General features: G+C 40.1%; 5 protein-coding genes across 9 annotated transcripts; 3 read left to right on the top strand and 2 right to left on the bottom strand.

Moving 5' to 3' along the window:
- Positions 1-211: 211 nt before the first annotated feature.
- LOC106433266 (alpha-1,3-mannosyl-glycoprotein 2-beta-N-acetylglucosaminyltransferase) lies at positions 212-3641 on the bottom strand. Of its 2 annotated transcripts, none has more exons than XM_013874115.3 (18): positions 3412-3641; positions 3273-3323; positions 2991-3078; positions 2858-2920; positions 2751-2785; positions 2577-2656; positions 2402-2510; positions 2243-2309; positions 2105-2173; positions 1941-2010; positions 1765-1826; positions 1571-1661; positions 1401-1494; positions 1119-1181; positions 1007-1045; positions 734-904; positions 524-657; positions 212-446 (listed from the first exon to the last, which is right to left on the bottom strand). In XM_013874115.3, the coding sequence occupies exons 1-17, from the start codon at positions 3478-3480 to the stop codon at positions 541-543; spliced, it is 1338 nt and encodes a 445-aa protein (XP_013729569.1). In that variant the 5' UTR covers positions 3481-3641; the 3' UTR covers positions 212-446; positions 524-540. The 2 variants fall into 2 exon arrangements, with proteins under 2 accessions (XP_013729569.1, XP_013729570.1); XM_013874116.3 differs by having other exon boundaries at positions 2577-2653.
- Positions 3642-3648: 7 nt separating this feature from the next.
- On the top strand, positions 3649-5337 carry LOC106433267 (amino acid transporter AVT3C). Its single transcript, XM_013874117.3, has one exon. It carries the CDS (start codon positions 3868-3870, stop codon positions 5197-5199), a length of 1332 nt encoding a protein of 443 aa, XP_013729571.2. The 5' UTR covers positions 3649-3867; the 3' UTR covers positions 5200-5337.
- LOC106433268 (transport and Golgi organization 2 homolog) lies at positions 5313-6590 on the bottom strand. The gene is made up of 5 exons (XM_013874119.3): positions 6434-6590; positions 6176-6359; positions 5897-6103; positions 5634-5825; positions 5313-5557 (listed from the first exon to the last, which is right to left on the bottom strand). Exons 1-5 carry the CDS (start codon positions 6514-6516, stop codon positions 5411-5413), a joined length of 813 nt encoding a protein of 270 aa, XP_013729573.1. The 5' UTR covers positions 6517-6590; the 3' UTR covers positions 5313-5410.
- Positions 6564-9830, top strand: LOC106433263 (probable galacturonosyltransferase 3). 4 transcript variants are annotated; one of them, XM_013874108.3, is made up of 8 exons: positions 6564-6801; positions 6907-6947; positions 7045-7150; positions 7247-7384; positions 7600-7731; positions 7831-8165; positions 8255-9209; positions 9307-9830. In XM_013874108.3, the coding sequence occupies exons 1-8, from the start codon at positions 6748-6750 to the stop codon at positions 9580-9582; spliced, it is 2037 nt and encodes a 678-aa protein (XP_013729562.1). In that variant the 5' UTR covers positions 6564-6747; the 3' UTR covers positions 9583-9830. The 4 variants fall into 4 exon arrangements, with proteins under 4 accessions (XP_013729562.1, XP_013729564.1, XP_048619430.1 ...); XM_013874110.3 differs by having other exon boundaries at positions 6625-6801; positions 7042-7150; positions 7638-7731; XM_048763473.1 differs by having other exon boundaries at positions 6625-6801; positions 7042-7150; positions 7477-7731.
- Positions 9831-14804: 4974 nt separating this feature from the next.
- On the top strand, positions 14805-16133 carry LOC125590694. Its single transcript, XM_048764385.1, has 2 exons — positions 14805-15360; positions 15514-16133. The coding sequence occupies exons 1-2, from the start codon at positions 14805-14807 to the stop codon at positions 16131-16133; spliced, it is 1176 nt and encodes a 391-aa protein (XP_048620342.1).
- The last annotated feature ends 4280 nt before the right edge of the window (positions 16134-20413 follow it).

Below are 20413 nucleotides of genomic sequence, written 5' to 3'. Positions count from 1 at the left end.
TTAATGCGTGCATTTCACGGAATAAAAAGCTTCTTTGAAGCAAAACTGAATTAGTTTGGTCGTAAAGGCCCATAATCTCCTCTCCAGTCCACGACCAAGGATATAAGAATATGGCGGCAACATGGATCACACTATTGATATCGAACCCAAGAGAAGTGGGAAGAAGAAAGAGTGCATATAACGATTTTGCGTTCGTGTAAGACCAACCAACCAACAAAACAACCAGGTTATATAACGACTGAAATGTGTTTTAAGTCTGCTCCTTTAAAGGAGTGGGTTCCCTTAACTTTAAAACCTATGACACAGGCCACCAGAGCTTTCTAGCTGTTAAATTTAACCCCCACCCCCTGTCTACAAACTCATCCTTGAATTATACAGCCAAAAAGTGCAAACAGCTGTTTGAAGAAAGGCTGCCTGTGGTCGAAATGATCTTCCTTTGCTTTCATCTGCGAGTCAATCTGTCAGCATAGAACTACAACAAATGGATAGGGATCTGGAAGATGCTTAGGGTTGGAGAAAGTACATGTGTTTTGTTTTGCATCAGGATTTTCGAATTCCAAGCTGCATCACAGAATCTGGGCCTATCAGGAATACACGTCTAGTAGTCTGGATTCGGAACACCACTATTCCTTTATATGCTGTTCGGGGCACACCATCCTACACAATGGATGGGTACACAAATGTGACTTTAGACCAATTCTTATACTGATTGGGTCTAAGAAGATCAATTTACCTTCCATTCTTCAAATATGCCAAACTCCCCTGCAATGCGTTCAAACTCTGCTTGGTCTTCATACCGGATACGAACATCGCCGTTTATATTTTGAGCCTTTAAGACAAGGTCAGACCCTTGAATTGGTCGTGCTTGTCTCACTAAGCCAGAAAAGTACTTGGTATAGTTTCCCTTTGTAGACATGAGAGAGAACCAAGTTAAAAAAAAAAAAAAAAAAAAACAAGATTTGTTCACTAAAAACAGGTGAAAAAGATACAAAGGATATGGTTCTACCTCTGTCAGGTATCCCAGGTCCATTGCGTTCCAGTCAACCTATAATTGGAATAGAAAACCTGTGATAAAGTAGTCAGGCAACAAAAAAAAAGAGAGTAAAGAACACACTTACCTTCACATCGTTTAGCTTTATGGGTTCCAGATACTGACTGAAAAACTGTCCCAAACTAGACCCCTGCAAAATGACAAGGTTATATGAATAAGGGGGAAACGCAGTCCTGACTGTCTACGTCTGTGTCTCAAGATATTATAGGACAAAGCTGCTATACTACATTTTTCACAAAGAAGTGAACAGTCATATGCGGTGAGACCAGGCTGGTTCAACAGACATCAAAATAATCAATCAGACAAGTGCAACTATAACAATGGAAACTCTTAAGTCTCAGGTACCAACATGTTCACCAAAATTGTATGTTCGGCAGACTTCTGGTCGAACAAATTGGCGGCCTTTATGGTTTTCCTTCAATCTCAGCCAATCATCCCAATAAGTGTATATTTTGTTAAGGAAAGTCTTAGAAGCGACAAACCATAGCCATTGAAATTGATAAACGTATATAAGGATATGCCTTTGGCCACTTTGGTGATAGCTCATCCCAAGTCGATCTCTTCAGCATCCACCCCAGGCCAGGAAAAAAATCTGATCGGTAAAGTGCATCTGCAGATAATTTTAGCTTTAGCATCATGAGCAGGACATAATGAGATATTGGAAGATAGGGAAAAGAAAGAGCGTGGGTAAGCAAAAAGAAGAAGAATCTTACAGGGATCATGCACAAACTGCTTCTGGCCATTATCATTCCATGATGAAGCAGCCATAATGGTTCTAATACATGTTTCCACCCAGATAAGAATGAGAAATAGTGAAGAAGAAAAAATTACTTGTATACTCAGCGGGAACTTAAATGCCATAAGAGTGTAGCTTTAGTAGGTAACATACTCATCCCTATCCATGAGACGAGCTGCAGCCTCAAAGTAATCAAAGAAGTCTGGAGCAATTTCCATATCATCTGTTAAAGAGAGAGAGAGAGAGAGAGAGAAACCCTTAGGCAATACTACTCACAAGAGCAAGTAGGGGTGAAAGTTAAAAAAAAGCCTACTCACCTTCTAGTATAATCACTCGACTAAATTTATGTTTGTAAAACAACTGGTCTAGTGCCCACTTGTAGTGACCTGGATTAAAAGAAGTATTTCAGTGAATGCAGCTGGAGGGAGGTAGAGAAAGGAGAAACCAGTGATTACGTGCAATTTTGTAGTAGGCAATCAGTTCGCCAGGCCTTTCGGTGATGACTGGTTCAAAATCTAAGTGCTAAAAGGAGGGAAAGACGCCATCATCTCATCACTTATCTAGATGAGGAAATAAGGAGAAACAACATCACACGAGCTAGATTTCAGATTTACCTGCATATACGTTAGTTGAGTATAGGTCAAAGACTTGCTCTTGACGGCTTGATTAGATCCATCCTGAGATATAAAGAGAGGATATTTTGAAGCAATGGGACTTTGATATCTGTAAGAAAAAAAGGAAAAAAGTAAGTAGAAGAAAAGAAATAAAACAAGTTTTAGTAAAACCGACTTTAAAACAGAGTTGACAGTGCGTTCAAGATAGTCAGCACGACTGCAGGCCATAATCACAACAGCTGCCAGAGGCACCTGCTAAAAAGAATAAGAATAAGGAGGGAGGGAGGTTTTATAGAAAGTGACAGACAGCAAGTGGCAGGCAACTAAGAAGAAAAGCTATAATACAGACCTGTCCACCTTCAGTGAGCTTTGCTATCCCTTTACCTGGCAGAGAATAAAAGAAGGAGAGTTAGTACCAAAATTCAAAGAGAGAGAGAGAGAATTTTAGGGGCGAACTTTCAAAGGTGTGGACAAGATCCTTAAGCTGCACGAGTTGTTGGTCCTGGCGGTTCTTCAAATCTACAAGAAAGGATTAGACAAAAGTGGGAAAGGGAAAAGAAGAAGTGGGAAAGGGATTGAGATAACTTACCTTCGAGAGCGAGAATCCGGGACTGTTTAGTGCTTACTTGATCAATGAGGGATCGCAATTGACTAGTACAATGGTTCTCTGACTCGAGCTGCAGATCACAGAGAGAGCATCAAAACTAAAAAACAAATATTCCACAGCAAGAGACAACCCTCCCTAAGTAATGAGAGGATTGCATGAAAATAAAAACAAATCACACACACACACACATAGGTACCAATGGTAACAAACAAACAAACAAACAAGAAGCAGTGATTGGTTAGGGTTTATATATAAACAACATACAGCTGAGCTGAGGCGATCTGCATACTGTGATTGCGTCTGGAAAAGCCTCATCTAGTGGAAAGAAAAAGACACACACACTCTTAAAAGATTAGAATTACGAAATCATGAGATCCCGAGGGATTTAGATTTAGATTCCGACCTGGATATAAATGAACATGAAAGCTGCCGGTATGAGAAGAAATCTCAAGTCACAAGGAACCCTCGCCATTTCTCTTACCAAGATGATGAGAGAGAGAATGCGCTGCGGTCTTGGAGGAGGAGGAGGTTGCCGCCGGGAGCTCAGCTCAGCTATCCATCCGACTTGTTTTTTTTTTCTTTTTTTGTTGTTGTTTGAAACGGCGTCGTTTTGGTTTGTCAAATTTTTATTTTATTTTTTTTTGATTGGTGTCGTTTTCCAATTAACGGTGTCGTTTCGGACTCCACCAAGTCGACACGCAATTCATCCAATTATCTTCGTCTTCGTCTTCGTCTTCTTCTTCTTGTTCCTGTCTGGGCTCGTCCATCTCATCTTTGCTATCTCCTTTGATTGATTCAGATTCAGATTCAGATTCAGAAGAAGGCTTTCTGCTTCCTTGTCAATTGTTCCATTAATCAGATGGGGTTTGCCAAGGAAGCTTCTAGCTCCTCCTCCTCCTCCTCCTCTTATTCCCTTAAAATGCCACCTCCTAGGGAGGACACGCCTCTTCTTCTGGGCAAGTCACCCCCCCCTCTCTCCAGCCAGTTCAAGACCTTCGCCAACGTCTTCATTGCTGTCGTCGGCGCTGGTGTTCTTGGTCTTCCTTACGCCTTCAAGCGCACCGGATGGCTCATGGGTGTCCTCCTTCTCCTCTCCGTCTCCGTTTTGACCCATCACTGCATGATGCTTCTCGTTCATACCCGCCGCAGGCTCGACTCTTTCAACGGCGGCGGTTTCTCCAAGATCGGCTCTTTTGGTGACCTTGGCTTTGCCGTCTGCGGCTCCCTTGGGAGGCTCGTCGTTGACCTCTTTATCATTTTGTCTCAAGCTGGCTTTTGCGTCGGTTATCTTATCTTCATCGGCACCACTCTAGCCAATATCTTTGATCCTGATTCCCCCACCAGTCTCAGGCATCAGATTACACGCCTCGGCTCTGAATTCTTGGGCCTCTCCTCTAAGAGTCTCTACATCTGGGGATGCTTCCCCTTCCAGCTTGGTCTTAATTCCATCAAGACCCTCACTCACTTGGCTCCTCTTAGCATCTTCGCCGACGTTGTTGATCTTGCCGCTATGGCTGTGGTCGTTGTTGAGGATTCCATTATTATACTCAAGCAAAGGCCTGACGTTGTTGCCTTTGGTGGTTTTTCGCTCTTCCTCTATGGGATGGGAGTCGCTGTTTATTCTTTCGAAGGCGTTGGAATGGTCTTGCCTCTTGAATCGGAGATGAAAGACAAGGACAAGTTTGGCAAAGTCTTGGCACTCGGCATGGGCTTCATCTCTTTGATATACATAGCCTTTGGTTTCTTAGGTTACTTGGCTTTCGGTGAGGACACCATGGACATAATCACCGGAAACTTGGGGGCAGGACTTATCAGCACTATTGTTCAGCTTGGCCTCTGCATCAACCTCTTCTTCACCTTCCCATTGATGATGAATCCAGTATTTGAGATAGTGGAGAGGCGGTTCTCGGGTGGGATGTACTCTGCGTGGCTGAGATGGCTGCTAGTCTTGGCGGTGACTTTGGTGGCTCTCTTTGTGCCAAATTTTACAGACTTTTTGTCCTTGGTGGGGAGCAGCACTTGCTGCATCTTAGGGTTTGTGTTACCTGCTTTGTTTCATTTGCTGGTGTTCAAGGAAGAGATGGGGTGGAAGCAATGGAGCCTGGACATGGCCATAGTGGGACTGGGCGTGGTTCTTGCTGTGTCGGGAACTTGGAGTTCACTGAGTGAGATCTTCTCTGTCAAAGTGTAATGTGAGAGGGTTTTTTCACTTGCGTCCAATTACGTGTGAAGTGTGCCATTATACATATGTGTTTGTATCTGATCTGTGATTGTATTTGTATGTTGATGATGGTTGGAATAAAAGACATGAACTATGTTTTCTGTATTATTTAGACACACGCACATATTACAAATGTGAGAGTTTTAGGATTTGTGTGATAAAAGAAAGGAATAAGAGAGGGTCAAGTAGAGGTTTGATTTTGTATGACAAAGTGTTGAGTGAGCTCCTTCCAGGAACCACCGCCTGGTTCAAGATGCCTCTCGTAGAAACAGACCTGGCCATGGGACTTGATGGTGAGCGCAGAGATGCTTCTGGTCCCATAACGCCCCTGTGCCATGAGACTGGATGTTCATATATTCATTCATAGAAAGAGCAAAAATGTAAAAGAAAGGAAGGGGTGTTACAGCAGGTCTAGGAACGTCGACGAAGATAGAGCTGAGATGGTATTCGGTGTCAGGTGGGAAAACGTGAGGCAGGTCAGGCTCTTGGTCCTTGACAGTATCAGTCATCACCTCCTCAACCATAGTCTTAACGGGGAATTCACCACCTGGGTGTTGGGTCAGAAGCTGATTGAAACCGTCTCTCAACCTCAGACACTGCAGGCAGAGGAGAAGAGCAAGTGAAGTGAGGAGGTGGAGAAATAGAAAAGAAGTGGAAAGGGGTGCACCTTGGGCCAAGGAGAGTCGAGGTTGGCGTTGGAAAGGACATGGATCCCCGGAGAGACTAGCGTCACGAGCTGCTGCTGGCTGAGTGGCCGGTTGGTAACGTAAAACATGGATTTGGAGAAGACATGAGCGACAACGAGGTTGAAACCGTTGTAGAGAGAAGCCTCCTTTTCGATCTCCTCGGCAAACTCGGCAGGGCTCTTTTGGCTCTGATCAAAAGAAAGAAAGAAAAGAGACTCAGGATCCGAAACAAAAGTTAAAAAAAAAAGTAAGAGAGAGACCTGCAAGTAACGAAGAGGGAGATCTCCACGGGATTTAGCATCGGGGATGGAGGAGGTCTCCCTGAAATTGGTGAGGAAAGCTATACGGCCATGCCTGTTGCATCCGAGCCACGTCCCGCCGCCCACGAGGTCTCTGCCTCCAAGCGTCTCTCCGTCTTGCCACCAACGCAGCGCCTCCGTCGCCCTGAGATTTTCTTAATATTATTAATAAAAGGAGGCAGGCAACTTTCGAATGGAAACTCCAATCAATCAATTAACCTGTTGAGATATTCATCTCTGTTCAAAAAGAGAAGAAAAGGGTAAAGCGGATGCGATTGCCATAAGAACACTGCTATGCACATTCTCTCTCTCTGTCTGTTGTAAATTGGGGAGAAGAAGAAGAACAATGAAGGAAGGCTTTTAAAATAAAAAGAAAAGAAAGTCAAAGTCGTCTTTATACTTAAAAAGTGCGTGTGGTTCTTCTTACACGAAACGGCAGCACGTGCAGGTTTCAAAAACCGCTCGACTGATTTGTCTTATCTATTTTAAGAAAGGAAGTTGCGATTCTCACAGTCGCCGGGGAGCAGATCCAGATGATGATGCCGAGATGCTTCGTTTCTCTAATTCAAGCCTTCTTCTTATCGCTGGTACCTTCTTACTCTCTCTCTCTCTTTAGCTGAATTTCTGCGCGGGGATCTGATTGCGACTGGCCTAGATTGGATTATAGTTTGTTTTGGTCGAGACATTTGCAGGTATTGCTGCTACATCATGTGGGTGGAGAGTCACAAGCAGCGTAAGTGATTCATCTTCCGCTTCCTCCTCCTTTTCGACCTACTCTACTCTTTCTTCTTCTTCTTCTTCTTATGATGCTTTCCTTTCTTGTGCAGCAGCCACCACCACCACCGAGAACTTCAAGCTTACCGTCGTCCGTTGCAAGATTGTCCTGGATGTACTACTACTAGTGCTTCCTCACTTCACTACGATCCAGATCTCAAAGTATTTTATTGCTTCTTTCCATTTCTGCTTCCTCCCTCCTTTCCTTTTTAATCAATCAATCAATTTATTTATTTATTTTAATTTAATTATCTTCAGGATGTGAACATAGTTGCCACCTACAGTGACCATCACGGTAATATACGCCTTGGTAGTGTCAAAATGGGTGATCTTTCATCTTCTTGGCTTTTCCACCATCCTCTTCTTCCCCCCAACAACAACAAACCTCCTTCTCAGGTTACATTCATTCATTAACACAACCATTGATCCCACATAGCACCACTCTCAATGGAATTACCTCTCATAAACTTCGTTTTTTTACAATCCAGTTCATCTACTTATCTGATTCCTCCTAGAAGCTAGAAACATCTTGTTAGATTTGCTTGCTCAAGAATTTCTCTCTACCCTGGTTGCTGACTTTTTATTTAAAAATAAAATAAAAATGGAATTAGCTAGTGACACCGCGGGATTCATTTCAAAATGATTCTAGAATGGAAGAGAGTGCAAGTTATTCTTCAACTAATCAGACCGACAACCATTTTCCACACGTGGAGTTTACAAGCCCTGCAAAACTGAAGCGTCAGGTGATCTCTCTGTCTGTATGTCTGTCAGATACCCTTCTTCTTCCTCCTTTGACTGGGATTGTAGTAACATATATATGTGTATGTATATTACCTTTTCAGAGTTTACGTCAAGAAAGGAGAGCTCAACGGACTCTGGAGCTGATCCAACAAGATAAGGAATCTGATAAGCAAATGCAAGAAGCTGCCATTCACAAGTCAATGACCTTTGAAAACTCTCTCGTTGGCAAATACAGTATATGGAGGAGAGACTATGAGAGCCCCAACGCTGATGCTATCTTGAAGCTTATGAGAGACCAGATCATTATGGCTAAAGCTTATGCCCATATCGCCAAATCCAAAAATGCATCCAATCTCTACCTTTTCTTGACGCAGCAGAGTAGAGAAAATCAACGTGTTCTGGGAAAAGCAACTTCTGATGCTGACCTTCCTTCAAGGTACTTGTTTTTTTTTTCTTTTATCACATTCCTCTGCTCAGTAACCAGCAATCTTTGTTTGATTTTATTCCTTTTTGATCGCTTGCTAGAGCGCTTGAACAAGCAAAAGCCATGGGCCATGCTCTCTCTCTTGCAAAAGACGAGTTATATGACTGCCATGAACTTGCAAAGAAGTTTCGGGCCATGCTTCAATCCACTGAACGCAATGTAGATGGACTAAAGAAAAAGGGCACCTTCTTAATTCAGCTGGCCGCCAAGACATTTCCACAGCCATTGCATTGCCTGAGTCTGCAGCTAGCGGCAGACTATTTTCTTCTCGGTTTCAATGAAGAGGAGGAGGATGTAGTCAAAAAGGATGCCAAGTTTGAAGATCCTTCTCTCTATCACTATGCCATCTTTTCAGATAACGTCCTGGCAACATCAGTCGTGGTCAACTCCACTGTCCTGAATGCCAAGCAACCGGAGAAGCATGTCTTCCATATAGTAACAGACAAATTGAATTTTGCTGCAATGAAGATGTGGTTTCGCGTCAATGCTCCTTCTGATGCCACGATTCAAGTTGAGAACATCAATGATTTTAAGTGGCTCAACTCCTCTTACTGCTCTGTTCTACGGCAGCTTGAATCCGCAAGGCTTAAAGAATACTATTTCAAAGCAAACCATCCTTCGTCTATCTCTGCTGGCGCAGACAATCTCAAGTACCGAAACCCAAAGTACCTATCGATGCTGAATCATCTGAGATTCTACCTACCTGAGGTGTATCCGAAGCTGGACAAGATCCTGTTTCTTGACGATGACATTGTGGTGCAAAAAGACCTGGCACCTCTATGGGAAGTAGACATGCAAGGAAAAGTGAATGGCGCGGTGGAGACGTGTAAAGAAAGCTTCCACAGATTTGACAAGTACCTCAACTTCTCTAATCCAAAGATCTCAGAGAATTTCGATGCGGGGGCTTGCGGGTGGGCGTTTGGCATGAATATGTTTGACCTGAGAGAGTGGAGGAAAAGGAACATCACTGGGATATATCATTACTGGCAAGACATGGTAAGGCGAATTACAAAAGTTAAGACAATTTAGTTAGCTTTCGTGTGATAGAAATGACTCACTCACTCTTTATAATATTTAATGGATACAACAACAGAATGAGGATAGAACGCTGTGGAAGCTGGGTTCGTTGCCACCGGGGTTAATCACATTCTACAACCTGACCTATGCAATGGAGCGGAGCTGGCACGTGCTGGGGCTAGGCTATGACCCAGCGCTCAACCAGACAGCTATAGAGAATGCAGCGGTTGTGCATTACAATGGGAACTACAAGCCATGGCTGGGTTTGGCGTTTGCCAAGTACAAACCTTACTGGTCCAAGTACGTCGAGTACGATAACCCTTACCTCCGTCTATGCAACATCAATGAATGAATCAATGAAGAGGTTGGACTTTGGAAGAGTAGATGAATGAGGACACAAGACCATAATACATATTTTTTGTTTTAGTATACCATAGGAGCCAATCAAGAGAGGGCGAGGATAAATAAGACCAATCTATCTTATCCATGTCGTCCGATTACTGATTGATAAGGTTCCTCCCATCTCAATTATTCCATTACTCTTCGTCTCCGTTTGAATTGCTGCTACCTTGAAGATAGATTAGTTTCTTTTTCTTCAAATGGATCTGATAAGAACTATAGTGTATATTGATGTTTAACCGCCCAGCCACCCCTCTTAGACTCTACAGATCAGAGCTCTAAGCCTATCTTGTATCTCCAATTGAGATAACAAGCCCATACAAATCCAATTGTTTGCATCCTCCCCGTAAAGTAATCTTGGGTCCTTTTATAGTCAAGGCCCAAGTACAATGATCTATTATTTGTTTATTTTAACTTGTAACAAACTCCCGCCATTTACTCTCTAATATCTCATTGCTTTCTTCCTCCAACTCTTCTTGTATAAACCCTCTATGACCTATCAATACCCCCATTGAGTAGCACCAGCTTGTCCCCAAGTGGAAAATCCGGAAACTGATGCTTCAACGCAGACACACGCATCCAAGAATTTTCATGAACCGGTAAATTCTTCCACTGCACCAACACTTCTAAATGGCCATCCTCATCATATCGAGTCTCCAACAATGTGTCTGGTGAAATAATAACCTCATCCTCGCGTGAAAGTGAAACAGGTAACGACAATGTTGCATGCTCTTGTCCAATCACTTGCTTGAGTTGGGAAATGTGAAACACCGGATATATCTTAGATGTAGCAGGAAGACGCAAACGGTAAGCCACTTTACCAACTCTCTCGACAACCTCAAATGGTCCGTAGAATCGCGCTGCAAGTTTCTGACAGATGCGACGACTCACCGACTGTTGGCGATATGGTCTCAACTTCAGATAAACCATAACACCTACTTCAAACTCCAAATCACGTCTATGTTTGTCAGCTGAGGACTTCATCACATTCTGTGCTCGCAGTAAATGTTGTTTCACTTGTTCCAGCATGACATCTCTCTCCTTCAATTGCCTCTCCAATTCGAAATTAGCTGTCGAACCCTTCTCATAAGGCAGTAATGTTGGCGGCTCTCTCCCATAGACCAACTGAAACGGAGTGCATTGCAAGGAAGTGTGGAACGAAGTATTATACCACAGCTCAGCCCAAGATAGAAATTTTGCCCACGCCTTCGGATGGGAAGATGCAAAATACCTTAGATATGTCTCCAAGCATCTGTTCAAGACCTCTGTCTGTCCATCAGATTGTGGGTGAAAGGAAGTGCTGAAACGCAACTTAGTACCTGCTAGCTTGAAACAATCCCTCCAAAAATTGCTCAAGAAAATCCTGTCACGATCCGATATAATAGATCGGGGATATCCATGCAACCTGACATTCTCTTGAACGAAAGCATTTGCCACATCAGCCGCTGTGAAAGGGTGTCGCAGGCCAATGAAATGGGCGTATTTGCTAAGCCTATCGACGACAACAATTATCACATTCACTCCCTTGGATAAAGGTAAACCTTCAATGAAATCCTTTGAAATGTCCTCCCAAATCTTTGATGGTAACTCAATAGGTTGCAGCAACCCAGCCGGTGACAATGTGGAATATTTGTGGGTCTGACAAACCGCACATTCAGCCACATATTGTTGAACTCGCAACCGCATTCCCGACCAATAAAAAACTCCTTTTATTCGACTCAGTGTCTTCAACACACCAGAGTGACCCCCCATCAACCCATCATGATGCTCCTGCAAGATCAGTGGTATGAACTTCGAATCTTTAGGAATCACCAATCTTTGCTTGTAAAACAACCTCCCTGCCGACACGGTATAACCATTTTTTACCACCTCCTTATTCAACAACTTCTGTAGCAACGACTGAATTAGCGCATCACCATCCACCTCAGTATACAGATCTTGAAGCTGCAAATTGGCTGGTACTGTTATCGCCAACAGAAGAGACGAATGCGTGTAACTCTCTGTCTGAACAATACGTGATAAGCCATCTGCCACCTTATTTTCACTACCCACTTTATACTCAATATCAAAATCATAGCCCATGATCCTTGTTAGCCACCTTTGATAGTCCAAAGTGACCTCCCGTTGCTCCAACAAATACTTCAGACTATGTTGATCTGTACGGACTAAAAATCTTCTGCCCAACAAGTAATGCTTCCACTTTTGAATGGCCAAAACTATAGCCATCAGTTCCCTTTCATAGATTGGCTTCAACTGCTCTTTCTCTGTCAATGCATGACTAAAATACGCAATGGGGTGCCTGTCCTGCATCAACACAGCTCACCGCACCAATTTGATAAGAACTATAGTGTATATTGATGTTTAACCGCCCAGCCACCCCTCTTAGACTCTACAGATCAGAGCTCTAAGCCTATCTTGTATCTCCAATTGAGATAACAAGCCCATACAAATCCAATTGTTTGCATCCTCCCCGTAAAGTAATCTTGGGTCCTTTTATAGTCAAGGCCCAAGTACAATGATCTATTATTTGTTTATTTTAACTTGTAACAAACTCCCGCCATTTACTCTCTAATATCTCATTGCTTTCTTCCTCCAACTCTTCTTGTATAAACCCTCCATGGCCTATCAGGATCCTTGTGATTCTGAAAATAGTGGGCATTGAACAAGGCACTCCACCAAAAGAGGAAAGCAATGGCACGCCCCAGGATTCATAGGATAACTCCAAGGCCGCGGAGAAGAAACTTCCATCTCAGTCTCCAGCCACCACTAATGCGGTAATCGGGAGACTTTTATACATACGCATAAAAATTCGATCTTGACACATCTAATAAGTCTATACGGATATAATTTTTGGTCAGCTCATCCACCCCCCTAAGGGACCTACCAGCCATAGGTTAGACTGGGAAGCGCGTTCAAGTACTTTTAAATAAACTTAATGAATCTGATCAGACGGGTACATATATTCTACAGCGCGATCCCAACCACCTTAAATATTACGCCTATATGTGACTCTTAAGTCTGACTTGCATGCATGCTTTATTTATGTTTCTACGGTTATGAGCAATTATCTTTAGTCAACTTAACTGTATAGGCAGTCTTGAATCATCAATCATGTGCTGTTATATAGATGATCAGTGTGTATTAATGGTGAAACTAGTTTTCATTTTTCAGAAGGCATGAATACATGCGGTTTAAGGGAGAGCATTATGGATAGGCGTGAAGAAGGCTTTGCTACGGTGGATAGTGATGTCGTGAACATGTAGTTATATAGGTTTGATGGGGTTAATCTTAATCCAACCCCCAATGGTTCCTAGCTCTCATTTTTCCATCAAAAATGAATTTTTATTTTCAGTAGTCTCTTTCATTTTTTCTTCAAAAAGAAATGTATTCTATTATTTATTTTAATAATGCTTTTTATTTTACTTAATTTTCAAATTTTATCCAAATATATTTTTATTTTTATAATTATATTATGAAAGTATTAATAATTTCATTAAAGTATAAAACATGAATATTGAATCTTTTTAGGTATAAAATAAAACTATTTAAAATTTTAAAGACCAATTTATAAAGAAAAAAGGTTAACACTATAATGAAGTTTTGAATATTGTTCGAAATTTGAAAAATTCAATTCATAAACTTATTTTCCTTCGATATAATACACATTTGGAAAAGTTTTTCATTCATCTTATATATTTTACCTCAAAATGAGAAACCATTGGTCTTAGAGCAACATTAATGAAAACTTCTCAAACAAAATATTTAACTATATGTATGATTGTATATATATAAATATTTGTATTTTATTAAAGAGATTAAAAATCATAAAATATTTTGAGAAGGGATTCTCATGGTTTTGAGATTATCAAAGGAAAATTTTAATTAAAATGTTTTGAGAACATTTTTTTGTAAGAACTTTCCAATAATCATGTTTAAGCTCCTTGCTTGCTGTCATGTCTACTATATATATATAAAAAGATTCGTTATCTTGAATGCGCAATCATATAAACTATAAGATAATTTAGTAATACGTGCTAGCTGGGGAAGATGTTCCCATGAGTTAGGGGGCTCTCTCTCAGTAGATAAACGATTAGATTCCTGCTAAGTCTTATTTAGCTCCTGAGACAGCTATCACACGTCGCTAGGGGATTAACTATCCCGCTGTATTTGTATCTACTACTTATACACATGCTCTCATACTACCAAGTCTGTGAAGATGATTGAGTTTTAAATTGCTAATTGTTTGCTTTGTCCCCATGCATCTACAAAGAGAGAAAGAGACCGAGTCTACAATCTCGCAGTTATCAACAAAACTTAAAAGGAAGGTTTCTGACAATTCTGGTCTGAAAGAGAGGAGCATTTGAAATAATGATATCATCTTTAAAGTATTAATTATTATGTGACACTTCAAAAGAAGGCTCGATTGTTGTTAGACCATCTTCAAACCGTCTCTATAATAAAGATTTCTAAAATAGAGGTAAAAATAAAGATGATGTTTTTGCTCCAATGTGTTCCTCTATAATAGAAGAATGCTATATTTGCCTCTATAAATAGAAAAATGCTATTTTTTCTAACATTCATCTATTTATAGAGGTAAATATAGTATTTCTCTATTATAGAGGAACACATTGGAAATAAAAATATCATCTCTATTTTTTTCTCTATTTTAGAGATCTCTATTATATGGATTGCTTTGACTTTCCCTTTAATTATTAAAGAGCCTTGTGATCCAATCATACTCACTTTCTTCTTTTCTTTATACACCTATTATTTTGGTTAAGTATATATATATATAGAACCGTAGATATGTGTGGTGAGTTCATTAATGGATTTGGAATACCATATATAAGCAGCAAAATAGATCTCTGAGAAATATATTTAGATTGAAGATTTCTTATAGGCTCATTGCAGTGTACAATTAAAATAGAAGAACAACCAACCATATGTATTAGCTAGATTATAAAAGTGAGATACTGACAGGTTGAAACGAACTAAGATTTACTAAAGAGTGGGTCTCTCTCTCTTAGAGCTCTGGACTCTCTCTTTTGAGCCTTGGTTTCTCCGTTCTAGTTTCAGATCAAATCAAAATTCCTTTCCTTAAAACACTGTGTTTATCTCATCAAGATCTTTTTTCTAAGAACCTTTATCCTTGTGCTTCTCACTATGTCATCTGAAATGGACAAGGCGATGTTGGCTTTATCGATTAAAGACGATGACGATGTTCCTTTTGATATGCCCGATCTTCCTCAATTCTACTCTTTTAAGAGGAATGCAAACAGTCTCATCGGTCGTCTTCTCAACCCTTCTCACCAAAATATGGCTAGTCTGATCCTTGATATGCCAAGGAAATGGCAGAAACAAAACAGGGTTAGAGGTGTTGCTCTCACTGATGAAAGATTCCAGTTCATCTTCAACCATGCATATGATCTAGAAGAAGTTCTGGAAAAAGGCATGCAAACATATAATGAATGGGGTCTCGCGATTGATCGATGGATGGAAAACCCCCCACCTGATTATCTTCAACACGTCCCGATCTGGGTTCAAATCAAGAACATTCCGGTGAATCACTACACTGAAGCTGCGATCACTACAATTGGAGAACTTATTGGACATGTGGATACTGTCGCTTTCGATCCAACGAAATCTCAGAGGCATGACTTTGTCCGGGTCAAAATCATCCTTGATGTCTCAAAACCTCTAAGCAAACTCCGAACTATCAACCTTCGTGGAGGTAATTAACACACAGTGTATTTCTACTATGAGAAAGTTCAAAAGAGATGCTATATTTGTCAAAGATTGACACATGCAAGAGACCAATGTCCTCTTAAGACAAGATTCCAAGCAAATGTTGATGTCGATGCGAATCCAAGTTCTTCCTCTTCAGGACAACAACCTCCTGGATCTCTCTCTGAAAAAGATCCATTGTTTGGGATTTTATCTGATGATCAAGTTAGGATTCATCCCATTTCTGTGAGACCTCGTATCGCTCCAGAAGTGCTACAAGAAATGCGAATCTATTTACTAGCGGCTAATGGAGAAGATAGGAGCGTCAAAGAACAAAGAATCATTTCTTCGATCAAGGAAGTAGAGAAGGATCCAATTTCGCAAAAGTCAATCCTACAACTCATACCTCCTCCAATTGTTACCGATGATTTAAACAGAGGCAAAGGTCTTGTCTTTGAATATGATTCGGACTCTTCACCACAATCTTTACCTCAAGACAATCGTGGTACTAAACTCATGTCTGCGGCAATCTCTGCTGGCCGCTCTCTTCATATTCAGCCTCAAGCTCATGGTACCACAAGGAAAAGACTCGGCAAATACATAAGGAAAGCTAAAGTTCAAGACAAGAACCAAGATCATCTCTCCAAAGAAGATTCTCAAGCTTCAAAAGAGAAGCTGTCTCTGAAAAGGAAAGCAGAAAAAGAACTGGCGGATGCACCCAAGCCTTCAAAGCTTAAAACATCGTTGATGGTCCCAAATGAGGGACCGTCCAAGGCTTAATGAGTCTTCTTAAGTTGGAACTGTCGGGCACTGGGGCGGCCTCAGGATCTGACAGTTCAGCGTCTCTTGGATTTACGACGTACGTACTTCCCTGAGATTTTATTTCTTATGGAAACTATGAATGGTAGAAACTCCCTACAAGATATTAAAGTTTGGCTTGGGTATGATCATGTCTTCACTGTTAACCCTGTAAATACCTTGGGGGGGGGGGGGGGTTAGCTTTATTTTGGAAAAACAGTGTTGATGTGGATCTTCTGTACTATGATAAAAATCTTTTGGATGTTAATATTAAGATGGGCGATAAGCAGTATTTTCTCTCGTGTATTTATGGTAACCCAAACATTAAATATAGACATGTGGTTTGGGAGAGGTTGATGCGCTTGGGTGTAAATAGAAGAAGTTCCTGGTGCATGGTCGGGGATTTTAACGAGATCCTAAACAATGAAGAAAAGATTGGTGGTCCTAGAAGAAGCGATGCATCTTTTCAACCCTTCTCAGATATGCTTCATGCCTGCGGAATGACTGAATTGCCAAGTACAGGGAACAGCTATACTTGGGGAGGGAGAAGACAAAAATTATGGATTCAAAGCAAGCTTGATAGAGCGTTTGAAAATTCTGATTGGTTCAAATGTTTTCCCTCTGCTAATCAAGCCTTCCTTGCCAAAAGAGGATCTGATCATAGACCTGTTCTGATAAAGCTAACTGCATCTCAAGATTCTTATAGAGGTTCTTTCAAGTTTGATAGGCGAATGCTTCATAAACCTCTTGTACAAGAAGCTATTCATCAGGCTTGGAATCAAAGACGTCATGATCAAGATGTTTATGTCTCAATCCGTTTGAGTTTCTGCAGAAAGGCTCTCAGTAAATGGAAAAAAAATAATCAAGCCAACTCAAAGGAAAGGATAACAAAACTTCATGATGAACTGGAAGTGGAACAATCAGCTATGGATCCTTGCTCTACCCGTATTAATCTCATCAGATGTGATCTCTTAAAAGCTTATAGAGATGAGGAAAACTACTGGAAACAGAAAAGCAAGGATGATTGGATCATTCATGGGGATGGTAATACAAAGGTTTTCCATGCTGCGGTTAAAGCTGCGAGAGCAAAAAATGAAGTGGTTAAGTTAATTGATCTTAATGGAGTTGCACATCGTTCTGAAGCCTCTAAAGCTCAAGTGGCTATTAACTACTTCCAGGACCTTTTCAAATCTTCTAACTCTGAAGACTATTCTGAAATTCTCAGAGGTTTTCCATCTAAGATATCAGAAAGGATGAATCACTGTCTAATTAAAAAGGTCACACCAGAAGAAGTGAAGAATGCTGTGTTTTCTATTAAAGCTGGAAGTGCACCAAGAGTTGATGGAATGACTGGTTTTTTCTTCCAGAATTATTGGAGCATAGTAGGAGATCAACTAACAAAAGAAGTCATCCATTTCTTCGATTCAGGCATCATGCCAGCTGAATGGAACTATACTCAACTCTGTCTCATCCCTAAGAAACCAAATGCTACCCTGATGACGGACTTGAGGCCAATCAGCTTGTGCACAGTGATGTACAAGACGATTTCGAAAATTTTGGCTTCTAGACTTCAAAGCATTCTCCCTGATATTGTTTCTTCTAATCAGTTAGCCTTTGTCTCCAGACGTCTTTATTCTCTCGTGGATCCGCGTGAGGCCCTTCCTGCAGTAAGCCCAATACCACATCATACTTATTTATTCACGAGGCTCACTTTTTTTTGTGCCTACATAATGCCGGTCCAAACCCACCCGCAATAGTTCTTTACGAGACATGCTCACGATCCAGATTCTAATTTACCAGCTATATCCCTATCTATGAATAATATAGTATCTCTTAAAAGTCTATAATGATAAACTGTTTATGGGAATCACAAGAAATCCACTGAAACATAAATAAATAAATATATATATATATATATATATATTTTTGACATGAACATAATAATATATATTTCATCTATACTATTAAAATAAAAGTACAAATAAGAATTACTCCTTAAACTTACAACTTATTTACAATAAGAATTACTACCCACTTTATACTCAATATCAAAATCATAGCCCATGATCCTTGTTAGCCACCTTTGATAGTCCAAAGTGACCTCCCGTTGCTCCAACAAATACTTCAGACTATGTTGATCTGTACGGACTAAAAATCTTCTGCCCAACAAGTAATGCTTCCACTTTTGAATGGCCAAAACTATAGCCATCAGTTCCCTTTCATAGATTGGCTTCAACTGCTCTTTCTCTGTCAATGCATGACTAAAATACGCAATGGGGTGCCTGTCCTGCATCAACACAGCTCACCGCACCAATTTGATAAGAACTATAGTGTATATTGATGTTTAACCGCCCAGCCACCCCTCTTAGACTCTACAGATCAGAGCTCTAAGCCTATCTTGTATCTCCAATTGAGATAACAAGCCCATACAAATCCAATTGTTTGCATCCTCCCCGTAAAGTAATCTTGGGTCCTTTTATAGTCAAGGCCCAAGTACAATGATCTATTATTTGTTTATTTTAACTTGTAACAAACTCCCGCCATTTACTCTCTAATATCTCATTGCTTTCTTCCTCCAACTCTTCTTGTATAAACCCTCCATGGCCTATCAGGATCCTTGTGATTCTGAAAATAGTGGGCATTGAACAAGGCACTCCACCAAAAGAGGAAAGCAATGGCACGCCCCAGGATTCATAGGATAACTCCAAGGCCGCGGAGAAGAAACTTCCATCTCAGTCTCCAGCCACCACTAATGCGGTAATCGGGAGACTTTTATACATACGCATAAAAATTCGATCTTGACACATCTAATAAGTCTATACGGATATAATTTTTGGTCAGCTCATCCACCCCCCTAAGGGACCTACCAGCCATAGGTTAGACTGGGAAGCGCGTTCAAGTACTTTTAAATAAACTTAATGAATCTGATCAGACGGGTACATATATTCTACAGCGCGATCCCAACCACCTTAAATATTACGCCTATATGTGACTCTTAAGTCTGACTTGCATGCATGCTTTATTTATGTTTCTACGGTTATGAGCAATTATCTTTAGTCAACTTAACTGTATAGGCAGTCTTGAATCATCAATCATGTGCTGTTATATAGATGATCAGTGTGTATTAATGGTGAAACTAGTTTTCATTTTTCAGAAGGCATGAATACATGCGGTTTAAGGGAGAGCATTATGGATAGGCGTGAAGAAGGCTTTGCTACGGTGGATAGTGATGTCGTGAACATGTAGTTATATAGGTTTGATGGGGTTAATCTTAATCCAACCCCCAATGGTTCCTAGCTCTCATTTTTCCATCAAAAATGAATTTTTATTTTCAGTAGTCTCTTTCATTTTTTCTTCAAAAAGAAATGTATTCTATTATTTATTTTAATAATGCTTTTTATTTTACTTAATTTTCAAATTTTATCCAAATATATTTTTATTTTTATAATTATATTATGAAAGTATTAATAATTTCATTAAAGTATAAAACATGAATATTGAATCTTTTTAGGTATAAAATAAAACTATTTAAAATTTTAAAGACCAATTTATAAAGAAAAAAGGTTAACACTATAATGAAGTTTTGAATATTGTTCGAAATTTGAAAAATTCAATTCATAAACTTATTTTCCTTCGATATAATACACATTTGGAAAAGTTTTTCATTCATCTTATATATTTTACCTCAAAATGAGAAACCATTGGTCTTAGAGCAACATTAATGAAAACTTCTCAAACAAAATATTTAACTATATGTATGATTGTATATATATAAATATTTGTATTTTATTAAAGAGATTAAAAATCATAAAATATTTTGAGAAGGGATTCTCATGGTTTTGAGATTATCAAAGGAAAATTTTAATTAAAATGTTTTGAGAACATTTTTTTGTAAGAACTTTCCAATAATCATGTTTAAGCTCCTTGCTTGCTGTCATGTCTACTATATATATATAAAAAGATTCGTTATCTTGAATGCGCAATCATATAAACTATAAGATAATTTAGTAATACGTGCTAGCTGGGGAAGATGTTCCCATGAGTTAGGGGGCTCTCTCTCAGTAGATAAACGATTAGATTCCTGCTAAGTCTTATTTAGCTCCTGAGACAGCTATCACACGTCGCTAGGGGATTAACTATCCCGCTGTATTTGTATCTACTACTTATACACATGCTCTCATACTACCAAGTCTGTGAAGATGATTGAGTTTTAAATTGCTAATTGTTTGCTTTGTCCCCATGCATCTACAAAGAGAGAAAGA

This window comes from Brassica napus, chromosome C7 (assembly GCF_020379485.1).
Source record: "Brassica napus cultivar Da-Ae chromosome C7, Da-Ae, whole genome shotgun sequence".
NCBI classification, from domain to species: domain Eukaryota; kingdom Viridiplantae; phylum Streptophyta; class Magnoliopsida; order Brassicales; family Brassicaceae; genus Brassica; species Brassica napus.
Note: the sequence above shows the minus strand (reverse complement) of the source record. Positions and strands in the feature narration are given on the sequence as shown.